The sequence below is a fragment of the Bos indicus genome, chromosome 6, assembly GCF_029378745.1.
Source record: "Bos indicus isolate NIAB-ARS_2022 breed Sahiwal x Tharparkar chromosome 6, NIAB-ARS_B.indTharparkar_mat_pri_1.0, whole genome shotgun sequence".
Taxonomy (NCBI): domain Eukaryota; kingdom Metazoa; phylum Chordata; class Mammalia; order Artiodactyla; family Bovidae; genus Bos; species Bos indicus.
This window is the reverse complement of record NC_091765.1, coordinates 111,870,582-111,884,874: the sequence shown is the minus strand read 5'-3', so window position 1 is coordinate 111,884,874 and position 14,293 is coordinate 111,870,582. Positions and strand designations below refer to the sequence as shown.

Here is a 14,293-nt window from a genome sequence, read left to right as displayed (position 1 = left end):
GGTCGTGGGGTTAGACTTGTGTATGCTTGGACACTGTGAGCTGAATTGTGTCCAAAACTCATATGCTGAAGTGCTAATCCCCTGTGGCTCAGAATGGGATTGTATTTAGAGGTAAGGTCTTTAAAAGGGTGATTACGTCAAAATGGGGTCATTCAGGTGGGTGTTAATCTAGTCTGACTGGTCTCCTTCTAAGAAGAGATTAGGACACAGACAGAGAAAGGACTATGTGGAGACAGGAAGAAGATGGCCATCTGCAAGCCAAGGAGAGAGGCATTAAAAGAAACTAACCCAGACCACACCTTGACCTTTGACTTTCCAGCCTCCAGAACTATGAGAAAATAAATTTCTATTCTTCAAGCCACCCAGCCCTGGTATTTGGTTATAGCAGCCCTAGCCGACTGATGCAGTAGATGCCTGCAAGGCAAGATGGAGAGGGATACACATGCCATGAGAAGTTCAGATCCAAGGCTGTTAACGTGCTGAGGATGAAAAGTGTACTGGCACTTGGGGAAATCAAGAAAGCCTCCAGAGTGGCACTGGCGTGTAAACTGAGACTTAAAGGCAAAGGGGCAATGAAAAATAAAGCTGTGAGAGTCCATGAGAAATAAAGTTCTGCTTCCATTTGCAAACCTGGCTCGAAGCACAAAGCTTCTCCTCTGCTTCTTTTATTTTTAAGATTTTTTTTTTTTAATGTGGACAGTCTGTACTGGATTTGTTACACGATTGTTGAACACCATTACTTCTGCTGTTTCTGTACTGGTTTTTTGGCTGTGAGGGATGTTGGGTCCTAGATTCCCGACTAGGAATGGAACCTGCTTCTCCTGCATTGAGAGGTCAAGTCTTAGCCACTGGACCGCCAAGAAGTTCCTTCACTGCTTCTTGAATCATGAACTGTCACCTTCCACTTTGTGATAATGAGAGTCATCATTTCTTGTCTGCCATGTTCCAAGCACTGGATTAGCAGGTTTTTTTTTTTTTTTTTAAATTGTGTCTAATCCTCACAACACCTGTCCAAGACAATCCTGCACTCAGAGAGTCTAGGGAACTGAGGTCACCCAAAGACTGGATGGCGACACTGGGGTCTGTACCCAGGCCAGACTAACTCTGAGCACATCAACAAAAGTGAGGCTCACTCCAGGTCAGCACGCTGTCCTCCTGAGGTGACTCATTGGGAGCAGTGGCTTCCATTCGAGTATCATGAGCTGTGAGCACGGAGGGTGAGCGCCCCTGAGCTGCACCTTTTACCTATGAAACCATGAAAAATTACTGTGTGTAATTCCCCAGGCAAGAAGTGGTCAGGCAGAAGTGGAAGGCCTGGATCGGAAGAGAATTTGGAGTTATGGAGCCATGAGGAAATCTGAGGACCAGACAGATGAAGCTATAGAAATCCGAGAAAAAACTTGAATAACCCTCTTTTTTTTTTTTAATGTGTGTTTGGGTTTTTATTCTTTTTTTTTTAATTTATTTTTATTGAAGAATAATTGCTTTACAGAATTTTGCTGTTTTCTGTCAAACCTCAACATGAATCAGCCATAGGTATACATAAATCCCCTCCCTTTGGAAACTTGCTCCCATTGAATAACCCTCATTTACTAGCACTTGCGTAGTACAGGCTCCGTGGCAGGCACCCGAGAACGTGCCTTGCAAATAGTAAGTCTTAGTGTTCACACTACCCACAGCAGAGGTGTTTCAGTTCAGTTCAGTCGCTCAGTCGTGTCCAACTCTTTGAGACCCCATGAATTGCAGCACACCAGGCCTCCCTGTGCATCACCAACTCCTGGAGTTCACTCAGACTCATGTCCATCGAGTCAGTGATGCCATCCAGTCATCTCATTCTCTGTCATCCCCTTCTCCTCTTGCCCCCAATCCCTCCCAGCATCAGAGTCTTTTCCAATGAGTCAACTCTTCCCATCAGGTGGCCAAAGTACTGGAGTTTCAGCTTTAGCATCATTCCTTCCAAAGAAATCCCAGGGCTGATCTCCTTCAGAATGGACTGGGTTGGATCTCCTTGCAGTCCAAGGGACTCTCAAGAGTCTTCTCCAACACCACAGTTCAAAAGCATCAATTCTTCTGTGCTCAGCTTTCTTCACAGTCCAACTCTCACACCCATACATGACCACTGGAAAAACCATAGCCTTAACTAGATGGACCTTTGTTGGCAAAGTAATTGAATATGCTATCTAGGTTGGTCATAACTTTTCTTCCAAGGAGTAAGCGTCTTTTAATTTCATGACTGCAGTCACCATCTGCAGTGATTTTGGAGCCCCCAAAAATAAAGTCAGCCACTGTTTCCACTGTTTCCCCATCTATTTCCCATGAAGTGATGGGACCGGATGCCATGATCTTCGTTTTCTGAATGTTGAGTTTTAAGCCAACTTTTTCACTCTCCTCTCTCACCTTCATCAAGAGGCTTTTTAGTTCCTCTTCACTTTCTGCCATAAGGGTGGTGTCATCTGCATATCTGAGGTTATTGATATTTCTCCCAGCAATCTTGATTCCAGCTTGTGCTTCTTCCAGCCCAGCATTTCTCATGATGTACTCTGCATATAAGTTAAATAAGCAGGGTGACAACATTCGGCCTTGACATACTCCTTTTCCTATTTTTAACCAGTCTGTTGTCCCACGTCCAGTTGTAACTGTTGCTTCCTGACCTGCATACAAATTTCTCAAGAGGCAGGTCAGGTGGTCTGGTATTCCCATCTCTTTCAGACTTTTCCACAGTTTATTGTGATCCACACAGTCAAAGGCTTTGGCATAGTCAATAAAGCAGAAATAGATGTTTTTCTGGAACTCTCTTGCTTTTTCCATGATCCAGCGGATGTTGGCAATTTGGTCTCTGAAGAGAAGTGAAAAGCAAAGGAGAAAAGGAAAAATATAAGCATCTGAATGCAGAGTTCCAAAGAATGGCAAGAAGAGATAAGAAAGCCTTCCTCAGTGATCAATGCAAAGAAATAGAGGAAAACAACAGAATGGGAAAGACTAGAGATCTCTTCAAGAAAATTAGAGATACCAAGGGAACGTTTCATGCAAAGATGGGCTCGATAAAGGACAGAAATGGCATGGACCTAACAGAAGCAGAAGATATTAAGAAGAGGTGGCAAGAATACACAGAAGAACTGTACGAAAAAGATCTTCATGACCCCGATAATCACGATGGTGTGATCACTGACCTAGAGCCAGACATCCTGGAATGTGAAGTCAAGTGGGCCTTAGAAAGCATCACGACGAACAAAGCTAGAGGAGGTGATGGAATTCCAGTTGAACTATTTCAAATCCTGAAAGATGATGCTGTGAAAGTGCTGCACTCAATATGCCAGCAAATTTGGAAAACTCAGCAGTGGCCACAGGACTGGAAAAGGTCAGTTTTCATTCCAATCCCAAAGAAAGGCAATGGCAAAGAATGCTCAAACTACCACACAATTGCACTCATCTCACACGCTAGTAAAGTAATGCAGAGGTGTTTAGGTCGCCATTACATACATTTATCCTTTCCGTCTTGAGCTTTCAGCACGCAGGATGTGAGCCAAGCCCTGTGCTTGTGATGCAAAATGAGCTATGCAAAGCAACCTTGTTATGGAAGGATACATTTCCCCTGGGGACCAACGGGTGTGGGCCAGCCCCTCCACAGACTCTCCACCTGCTGGCTGACTGTAAACAAGGGAAACAGAGGAACATCACTGTCTCACTGCTTACTTGGGGTTTCTGCAGGGAGAACCTCTCAGCCTAGCTTGTCAGAGTGATGCCTGCTCAATTAAAGGACAAGGTTCCTATCTTCAAGGAATGCACGGTATTGGATCATTTAGGTAGTGACTTAGGATTACCTCCCACCGATGACCTATAAGTGTCACCCACACCTCTAAAACTTTTCAGGGGAAGTTCTCCCAGCCCCCTGCCCCCTCCCACCTGCCATCTTTTATATTCTGAGCAGCACTGTCAGCAGGACTTTGAGTTTCCTTGCAACGACTTCCTGAAATGGTTTTTGTGTGGCCATGGTTCAGCTCCACTCCAGCCTCTTGGTTGATGATCCTCTAGACTCAGCTGGGCTGGATCCTCCTCATTCTTTTCATCCTCAGTTACTATGCTTCCCTGTCTTGGATGAGATGGTTGGATGGCGTCACCAGCTCAATGATGAGTTTCAGCAAGCTCTGGGAGTTGGTGAGGGACAGGGAAGCCTGGCGTGCTGCAGCCCATGGGGTCGAAAAGAGCTGGACACGACTGAGCGACCGAACTGAACTTGTCTTGGCGCTTCCTCTGGGGTCAGGTGCAGGGCTTGGGACTGATTGCTGAGGCTTCAGTCCTGACCTCGCCAGAGCTACCAGTCCTGGGATATTGACTCGTGACTTTGTAAATGTCAGCTCATCAATCCAGGTGGGTTTGTGACGTTTGAAACCCAGCCTCCGTGTTTGCAAAAGTGTAAAAATGACTCTGTCCCCCCTTCATGCACAAATCACGTCCCTCTTTTTTAAAAAAAACATGGGACAGTCTCATGAGCAAATTTCTCATCATGGGAAGCTCATTACTTTGCCATGGATCGGTCCTTGACTGGCGCTGACAATCCCCCATCTCTGGACCACTGTTTAGGGATTGTTGGTCTTAGGCAATGTGGCTCCTTCTCTCTTCTCTCCATCAGCTTGTCTGATTGTGATCTGGCACCTCTCGTAAGACAGGTCCCAGACTGAGCACCTGGGAGAGACGGTGAGTGTGATGGTCACAGTCCTCGCCCTCCTGGAGCTGCAGGTCATGTGGGAGCTGTCACTCCATATGAAGGAAAGGCTGTGAAAGGGCAGTTGTAGGACCCCATGGCAGCAGGAAGGAAGAATGTACTGCCAACCCAGATGTGGTTATCAGTACAGACTTCCTGGAGGAAGCAACATCCACACTCAGACTTGAGTTTCCTCAGGAGAAGAGTGATGGGAATAATGTTCAAGCAGCGGGGAGCTCAAAGTGAGGAAGGGAGAGAGAGCACGGTGCTTTCTAGGGACTCGAGTGGCCCAGAAGAAGGGGGCAGGAAGCCAGGAGTAAGCAAGATGGGACCACGTGGGGCAGTTTGAATTAAACATGGCGGCACCCCACAGACTGCTGCTAAGCAAAAGGATACCTGGAAGGTGGAGCCTTGGGTTCTGGGGTTTGGGCAGCCCCAGACTTGGTTTTGTGGGGACCCTGAGGTCAGTGTGTTACGCGTTTGTAACTTTCCCTCTCATTCCCGGGTCCATAACTGATCAGCACGCTGATGAAGAGCCTTGCAAGAAACCCAGGTGTAAATTCAAGTGGGAGCCCTAGAACTTGACTCTCCCTGAAACACTGTTTCTCTCATAAATGCTCCTTGATATGTCCTTCTCTCTCTTGATTCTCTCTGTGCGGGATGTTAATATTCTCAGTGGCGGTTAATCACTCCAGTAACGTTTTCTGTTTTCTTGATGCATGCTGCCTGTGCTTGCACAAACTCTGCGATGGCTCTGCCTTCCTCAGCCAGAAAACGTAGTCTTGACTCTGAAGGTAACGCCCTCGCTTGCTGTTTCACGTTGCTCTGTGTAAAGCCCGCTGTGATGCTTTTGCCAAAACTCCCAGTTCCCTGTCCTCTCCCTGTGATGGTTTTTGTTTCCTTTTTGTTTTTGCCATTGCCTGCATCTTCTCTTTCAGCTCCAGTAGTCCAGGAAATAACAAGCCATCTTGGCAAGCCTAAAATCTTCATCTTCTTTTCAATGCAACCCACAAAGCCCTCCAGAAATCTTGGTATATCAGGACAATATTTAGGTCCTTGCCAGATCTCGGCCAGACTTCAGTCTAGACGTGAACTCTGGAAATGACATATCTTGTTCCAGATACTGTTCGACCCAGTATTTAGTCCTTCCTGGTGACTCAGACGGTAAAGAATCCGCCTACAGTGCCAGGTTCAATTCCTGGGTTGGGAAGATTCCCTGGAGAAGAGAATGACTACCCACTCCAGTATTCTTCCCTGGGGAATCCCAAAGACAGAGGAGCCTGGTGGGCTACAGTCCATGGGGTCACAAAGAGTAGGATACCACTGAGCAACTTTCGCTTCACTTCACTTCATTGGAAAGCTTATATAGAAAATATAAAGTTCTTATCTGGAACTAAAGATAGCGCATCTAAAACATTTCAGTATACCTTTCCTGGATTTGGGGTTCTCTGTCTCCTAGAATTCAGAAAGGATTTTAAATTCCTTTAGAAGTAGTAACAATTTTTAAAAATAGTTATAATTTAGAATACTTGCTGAGAAATGATAGCAGAATAAGTAAGAGTTGGTGTGTCTAGAGCTGGTTTTTCAATTGGCCAGTGATATGAGTCCTCAAGGGAGGGTTATATACCAGCAAGTAATGACTCTTCATGGCCCTAGTATCTGGCTTATTGTAAGGAGTATGTTTGATGAATGCATCAAAAATGCACTGTTTTTCCTTTTTATCCTTTTAACCTTATAGAATAAAGGATATCTAATTATATGGAATTAGATAATATTCAAGTGCCATATACACCTAGTTTAATGCTCATAATAAGTATTTGCCCACAGAGTTAGCTAATATTGATTGAACATTTGCTGTGTGCTGGGCCCTTTGCTAGTTGTTTACACATTAGCTCATTTAATTATCTGTCCCTCTCAATCTGCTGACGACGTTAATCCTAATGTAACATTTCCTGCTTTAGAGAATTAAAAGCCACCTCTGCTGGGATTCAGAGCAGGTTCTCAGACTCCCAACGTCAGTGCTGTCTCACAGGGACATCACATTTGCTCATAGGAACAAGACTTGGGTTTCGTTTTCCTTTGCTCTGCTTGGCTTCAGAATGTCTTGCTCTCTAGCTGCTCCAGGAGTTGCAAACCACCAACCTGTAGCTTTTCTGCATTCTTTCACAACATCTTCCTTTATGTAGGTACGAGTAGCTTGAGGATTGGAGGACTGCAACGAGAATGAGTGTTATCCTCCTGGTGCGTTAATTTTTACTTAGCTGGAATAAAGCCAGTCGTGCTTATGAAAACAGGTTTTGGTCATGTGATTGTGTCTAGAAATTGGGCCCATTAGGAACCTAGGGACGTGTGAGATGAAGGCTGCCGAGCCCCGTCCCACTGGCCTGAAATGGGCACTTATGGAGCGTCTGCTCGTGGCAGGTACCCTCCTTGGCGCCTTATCGCTAACTGTATATGCTCTACAATGTTCACGACGACCTTACAAGGTACGTATTTTTATTCCCGGTACCTGGGTGAGGAAACTAACATGTTTGATTTGGAAAGACTGAGCTTTTCCCCCCTAAATTTAGGAATATTCCAGATTCTTCTATAATGATGGATTTGTCATCAATTGATCCTATCCAAACTACTGTGAATCCTGAATAACTACTGCTGGCTCTGTCTTTCTGGTGAAAAACACCCTTGGTATGTGTGTGTTTAGTCGCTCAGTTGTGTCTGGCTCTTTGCGATCCCATGGCAGTAGCCTTGCCAGGCCTGCTTGTCCATGGGACTTTTCTCAACAAGAATACTGGAGTGGGTTGTCATTTCCTCCTCCAGGGGATTGACCTTCCCTCCCAGGGACTGAAGCGTGTCTCCTGCATCTCCTGCATTGCAGGCAGATTCTTTACTGCTGAGCCACCGGGGCTTATTCATTATGCAAGGAGTTCTAGCAAAATTTATCATGCCATTTAAAAACAAACAAAGTACCTTTGAAAGTGAAAGTGGAAATGTTAATCTCTCAGTCATATCCAACTCTTTGGGGTTGAAATTAAACCATTTGCAACTTGACTTTGCATTTGGATATTTTCCTGGAAGTTGAAAGGTCTTTCCCAGAACTGACTCACTGGAAAAGACCCTGATGCTAAGAAAGATTGAAGGCAGGAGGAGAAGGGAACCAACAGAGGATGAGATGGTTGGATGGCATCACCAACTCAATGGACATGAGTTTGAGTAAACTCCGGGAATTGGTGATGGACAAGGAAGCCTGGCGTGCTGCAGTCCATGGGGTGGCAAAGAGTCGGACATGACCGAGTGACTGAACTGACTGACTGAAAGAAGGTAGCAACTGCTTGATCCCGTATTCTGACAACTCAAATCGGTGCATCCTTTGTTTCAGGAAGGATCTTCAAAATGGACACACACACACCCCCCTGAAGGTTTAACCCATGATGGCAAATAGGTTAAAAAGCATGAAATGTGTTCACTGTGGAATCTTCTCTGTGTAATTGGTGTCACAGTATGTGCTGTTTCTTTTGTTTGACTTGCAGATTATCTACTATGAGATCGGGATTATTATCTGTGCTGCCCTGGGATTGCTGTTTGTTATTCTGATGCCTCTGGTGGGCTTTTTCTTTTGTCTGTGTCGTTGCTGTAACAAGTGTGGTGGAGAAATGCACCAGCGACAGAAGAAAAGTGGTCCCTTCCTCAAGAAATACTTTACAATCTCCCTCCTGGTGATCTGTGTGTTCATAAGGCAAGTAGAACCTTGGACAAGAGCTGAGTGGGTCTGAGGCTGATAAACAATACTTGTGTTTAACTGTTAAGCACATGAGCTTGAAACAATAAGAGAATACAGAAACAGAAAAAAAAAAAAAAACGCAAAAAACAGAAAAGAGAGAAAAAAGATGTTTGTCCCGTGCATCACTATAAACAGAAGTTGGCACTGTCATTGGGCTGCTGTAGTTTAGGTGATAAGCCAACCTTGTGGTACTTTTTTCATTTTGAAGACATCTGAATAAATTCTGGGCCTGCAGAAAGCATTCGCCTTCCAGGACAGCACTTCCTTCCTCTTAAGTAGCTCTCTCAAGACAGGGGCCATGCGGGACGGCAGAGCAAGCATTTACTAGCTTATCTTTATGTCCCAAGGGATCTTTTTTAAAAAAGTTAGTTTTGTTTTTTTTTAAATTGAAGATCAGTTGATTTACAGTATGTTACTTTCAGATGTATAGCACAATGATTCAGTTATATGTATATATATGTGTGTGTGTGTACATATATATATATATATATACATATATATATTCCTTTTCAGGTTCTTTTCTTTTAAACATCATTAAAAATATTGAGTATAATACCCTGTGCCCTCCAGATGGGTAGCGTCCTTGAATTGGGAGATTAGAATATTGTTGGATGGAATTAGCTTCCTAATCATATAACCAGTTTTCTTGATTTTTACAATTATGCTGGAACCCTGCCTTTTTTTTTTTTTAAAGTTTGTTCAATGTAGATTCTCATTGTGAGAAAGAAATCTGTTGACTATACCTCTTTCCCCACTGAAAATGATAATTACACTTGCAGTCACAGCTTCTTGAGAGAATGATCTCCAAAACTGTGACTCAGAGTAGGGAATGAGTGTGTGGACATGGGCCTGGGCTTGGGATGCACTGGGAGGTTGAGATTGGCATATGTGCACTGCCACGTGTAAAACAGAGAGTGGAGACCTGCTGGACAGCACAGAGAGCCCAGCTCGGTGCCCTGTGACGGCCGAGAGCATTAGGATGCGTGTGGGGGTGGGAAAGAGGGCCAGGAGGGAGGGGAGACGCGTATGCACATGGCTGATTCACTTCATTGTATGGCAGAAACTAACACGACATGGTGAAACAACTATACCCCAGTTTAATAAAACATAGCATCGAGACTATTACTGAGTTAAAAATAAATAACACATACATAAATCTAGAAATCTAGCTCCTTCAGGGACTTCTCTGGTGGTCCAGTGGTTAAGACTCCGTGCTTGCAATGAAGGGGTTGTGGGTTCGATCCCTGGTCAGGGAACTTAAGATCCCACATGCTGTGCATGCAGTGTGGCCAAAAAAATAAAATAAAATTCAATAAACTAAAAAAAAAATGTAGCTCCTATAGTGTACCATGTTCTCTAAACATTTCCTTCAGTGTTTTGCATGGTAATCTGGAGGCGGGTGCCCGTACCCTAGTGATGCATTACCCAGTTATAGAATGTGCATATTTCTGGTTCTGTCTGTGTTCTTCCTTTTGGAAATAATATGGAACCCTCTCTTGAAGCCTGGAGCACACTTCATAATTTAGGTTGTTTCTCTGGCAGCCCCTGCTGCTGCCAGAAATTTTCAGTGGACTGACGGATCCTAAGGACACTGCTTTTAAGATGAGGACAATTGTTGTGTAGTAGCTAATTTGTGTCCGACTCTTTTGTGACCCCATGGATTGTAGACCTCCAGGCCCCTCTGTCCATGGGGTTTCTTGAGCCCAAATCAGATCCCTCCAAGAGGAGTGTGCTTCATGATCTTGGCACCCTGGTGGTGATATTTAGGCATCTTTCCACATTCTCTCTGGAGAAGGCAATGGCAACCCACTCCAGTACTCTTGCCTGGAGGATCCCAGGGATGGGCGAGCCTGGTGGGCTGCCATCTATGGGGTCGCACCGAGTCAGACACGACTGAAGCGACTTAGCAGCAGCAGCAGCCACATTCCCTCATCCATTCAACAAGCGTGTCATATCCAGAAATAGTGCCTATGACATGAGTGATGCTGAGTTTCAGGGAGTCCCAGAGACAGTGAGGAGTGGCGAGTCCTATCCTCCTGGATGTGTCTGCAAGCGTCACAGTTGCTCGATAGCCGGGAGAAAGATTTTTCAGGTTTTGCTAAAGAACTGATATTGGGCAATTTAAGCAGAAAACAGACATTAAATAGAACAATTTAAAGTTCCAAAGTTCTGGCTGCAAACAAAAGAAGAAAAGTTCTTCAAGTGTGGCCATAAGTGGAGGCACGGAGAGAGGTACTATTTGGGGAACTAAAGTTCCCCAGCTAATTTCATGCACCCTGGTTGACAAGCAGGGAGTTTGTGTGTGCGTTTTGTCTGCAAGGCAGGGTTGTGGATTCCTCTCTCTTTCTCTCTTTCCTGTTTCCCTGTGTGTCTGTGCCACTGTCTCTTGGTTTGTAATTTGAATCTGACTGCTTCTGCACACTGAATTCTGAAAGGCAGCCTAAGGTTGGGGTGATGGTAATTCCAGATGTCCCCAGTCTCTCTGCTTTGTGTTTGAAGTATTTTCAGGAATGTGCAGACCCAAAAGCTAGGGGAGTACCTACCAGAGGAATGTCAGTTACAGCCCAAGACAAGTCAGACCCTGTGCATTTCCTTGAAGCCTGAAACTTACATCCTTCATTCATCCAGAGTCTTGAACTGTGCTATTTCTTCCTCTCTGCACACCCCTGGACATCAAAGATGAGGTTCAGGTGACAAAGTGTCTTTGGAAAATACTTGTCCTTGGGGCTTCTTGTTAGCACGGTTACCTAATAGTTTCACTTCATATAGATACATGTATTGTAAAGACGTATAAATGTTAAAGCTTCAGTGCAGCAATAAGCTTGGCTTTCATTTTATATAAAATGAATGCTACATAAATTTTTTTATTTTTGAGAACTCAGACTCATCAAACACATTTAGATGAGTTTTTTTTTCTTGAGTGTATTTTAGTTTAGAAAATCATTTTAAAAAATACTTCTGTGATTCTATAATCTGCTATACATTCAGTGAAGATATTTTCCCCACTCAAGTAAAACTTATAATTGAATATCATAATTTTAAATTCAATATAGTTAAACCAGAGTGGACCCGCTCTTTGAGGCTGTGACAAATTTTAAACTAATTTATTTCACATAATACATTGACTTTATATACAAATTACAAATAGGTCAAAATAAGATGAGTATTGAGATTGTTTTGTTTACTTTAAAATCAGACTAGAAGCTTAAACTTCTTTACTTTGAATTTTAAAATTTAAATAGTGATTTTTAAGTCCTCCTTTTAGAACACCTACTTGGTTGCAAGTTTCTTCAACATCATGAGTTGTTTTAAATGTTTGCAAGTAATCAAAACTAGCCAAGAAGATTAAAAACCAGAGGAAAACAGAAATATCCATACTATGACTAGATAAAAATGAGGAGAAACTAGGTCCACAAAATCAGAAGAGTAGATAAAATAAGAGAAGAAGGAGTGTCCACAAAATCATAAGGCAGAAGGAGAAAGAAAAAGAGGTGTTAGCATATGCTTCCAAAGACCTCAGTAGAGATTGAATACCACTGGTATTTAATCTTTGTATGTGATTTTTTTTTTAAAGTCCTTTCAGAAGCCCAGAGCAGTCCACTTGCCTTTTATCAGGTTCGGTCCCATTTTGTGGTTCTATAGTAAGTGTTACATTCAAAAAGAAGTTGGTTTTTAAATGTCTTGGGTTTTTTTTATATATATCCTATTTTGCAAAAAATTTTAAAATCTTTTCTTTCTAATTGAGAAAGGCATAGGTATCAAGGAGAAAGATCCCCTGGTATACGTGGAATGTATGTGGTCATGCTGTTTCTCCTTCTGAGCTTTTCCCAAGGCGGCTGTGGAATGTTCGAATTCTGCAGACACTGATGTATGTTTACATAAGTCTGTTTGACCATCAGCAGTAGATTACATCGCCGCGTCTCACGGTGGACTCTTTAAGCAGATGTGTCTTGCTCCAGAAAAAAACAGGTTTTCTCTCCTTTTCTTCCTTTGCATTTATCATCACTGAATTTTTCAGAATTTCAAAAAGGTTATAAGCAACAACAAAAAGGACAGCTGTGCCTTTACTTCTCCAGCGTACGGTTGTTGCTGAGTATACCAGTCAGCTTTTGCCAGTTACTGTGGTGAAAACTGAATCCCAGTCATTTTCAGGAAGGTGGCTGTTTTCAAAGTGAATTTTTGTTGTTGGTCTTAGGATATGATGTCAGTTTCCGGGTTTGGAGGCCCCAAGCTTCTAGAAAAGAAATCGAGCTAGCATGCCTGGAAAATCACGAGACTTTTTAATGAGAGGCTATTTGTTTAAGATCGAAACTGAAATTGAAAAGTTATCTTTAAAAAAGTAAGAGGTCAGTCACAGACTTAAAGCATTTATTTGGCTCTTATTGGTGAACTTCACTGTCAGTAGGAATTGGTAGAAAAAAAATTGCTACCCGTCTTAAAGGTTTAGAAACTCTAAAAACTTTTAAACATTTACTTTTAAGTGTATATGAGAGAAAAGTAGTCCATCCATGTAAAATATAGAAAGCGTCATGCTAATATATCATAAAATAAATGCCCATCTTCTGCTAAAAACTTCAAGAGATTTGTCGTACAAACTAAAAGTATGTGTTTTCTATAGCTTAAAATCTCTTTTTGTGTCAGTGCCAGAGAACTATTAGTCATTTGGCTATCATTTGATTGAAATTTTATTCCCTTTATTTTATTGGCTGTCATTTTATTGAATTCATTCATTCATTATCATTATATCCTAAGAGTTGACTGAAGGTGACACTGTTAGTCATTCAGTCATGTCTGACTCTGCGACCCCATGGATTGTAGATGCCAGGCTCATCTGTCCATGGAATTTAATTCCCCAGGCAAGAGTACTGGAGTGGATTGCCATTCTATTCTCCAGGGGATCTTCCCAACCCTGGGATCAAACCCAGATCTCCTGCATTGCAGGCGGATTCTTTACTATCTGAGCCATCAGGGAAGCCCAAGAATACAGGAGTGGGTAGCCTATCCCTTCTCCAGGGGATCTTCCTGACCTAGGAATCGAACTGGGGTCTCCCACTTTGCAGGTGGATTCTTTACCAGCTGAGCTACCAGGGAAGCCCTCTTAATTCTCTATTTCTGTTTGAATAAGAGTTATACAATTGGTTTGTGTAGTATTCAGATTTTTTTTTCTTTGATTTGCTGGTAGTATTTAAAAATGGGAAATTTTTTTAAAATAGGAAATTTTATTTAGATTCCAGATTTTTGTGAATAATTGGAAGATCTGGCAAGTCTGGTCTTCTACCATCAAGGGAACACTTACTGGAGGCACAGAGAATCTCTGCCATCACCACCTCTGATCTCCCGGTTCCCCTAGTCCAGCCCATACACTTTGCCCTTCATGCTTTCTGCCTGCCTGCATAGGCATTTGAATTTGCCATCTTTAACTTAAATATAAAATTTGCAGTGAGTATGAAAATCAGCTTTGAAAGTTGGCTGAATTCTATTCCAGAATTCTGTTTAGTACAGTTTTTGAAAAATGATCCATGGCTTTCATCTTAATTAGATTCATAACTGAGTAACAGAAATGTGCCTTTAAATATGTCGGATTGAAAGTCAGCTGTTTTATTGCAATGCTGTGTTTCCTGATTTATGTTTGGAGTGAAGGCATTTATTCAGTAAAGGGATAGTTTCTGCCTGGGACATTCTGCACCTATGGCTAAGCTTCTAAATGGACCAGATGAAACAAAGCCCAGTCCTTAAATCCATCTGCACCCACCTTGGACGCAAGACCCTGTGTTACCCAAGGTTGACCAAGAAGCAGTTCCCACCTCTTGTTA

At 42.9% G+C, this 14,293-nt stretch overlaps 1 protein-coding gene across 11 annotated transcripts in view; it reads left to right on the top strand.

The window, feature by feature from the left end:
• PROM1 (prominin 1) overlaps positions 1-14,293 on the top strand; it is a 148,515-nt gene that overhangs the window by 77,061 nt on the left and 57,161 nt on the right. For all 11 annotated transcript variants that reach the window (XM_070791836.1, XM_070791835.1, XM_070791832.1 and 8 more), the window contains one exon: positions 8,230-8,435. In XM_070791836.1, the coding sequence (XP_070647937.1) occupies positions 8,230-8,435 (206 nt within the window). The remainder of the gene's footprint in view (positions 1-8,229; positions 8,436-14,293) is intronic.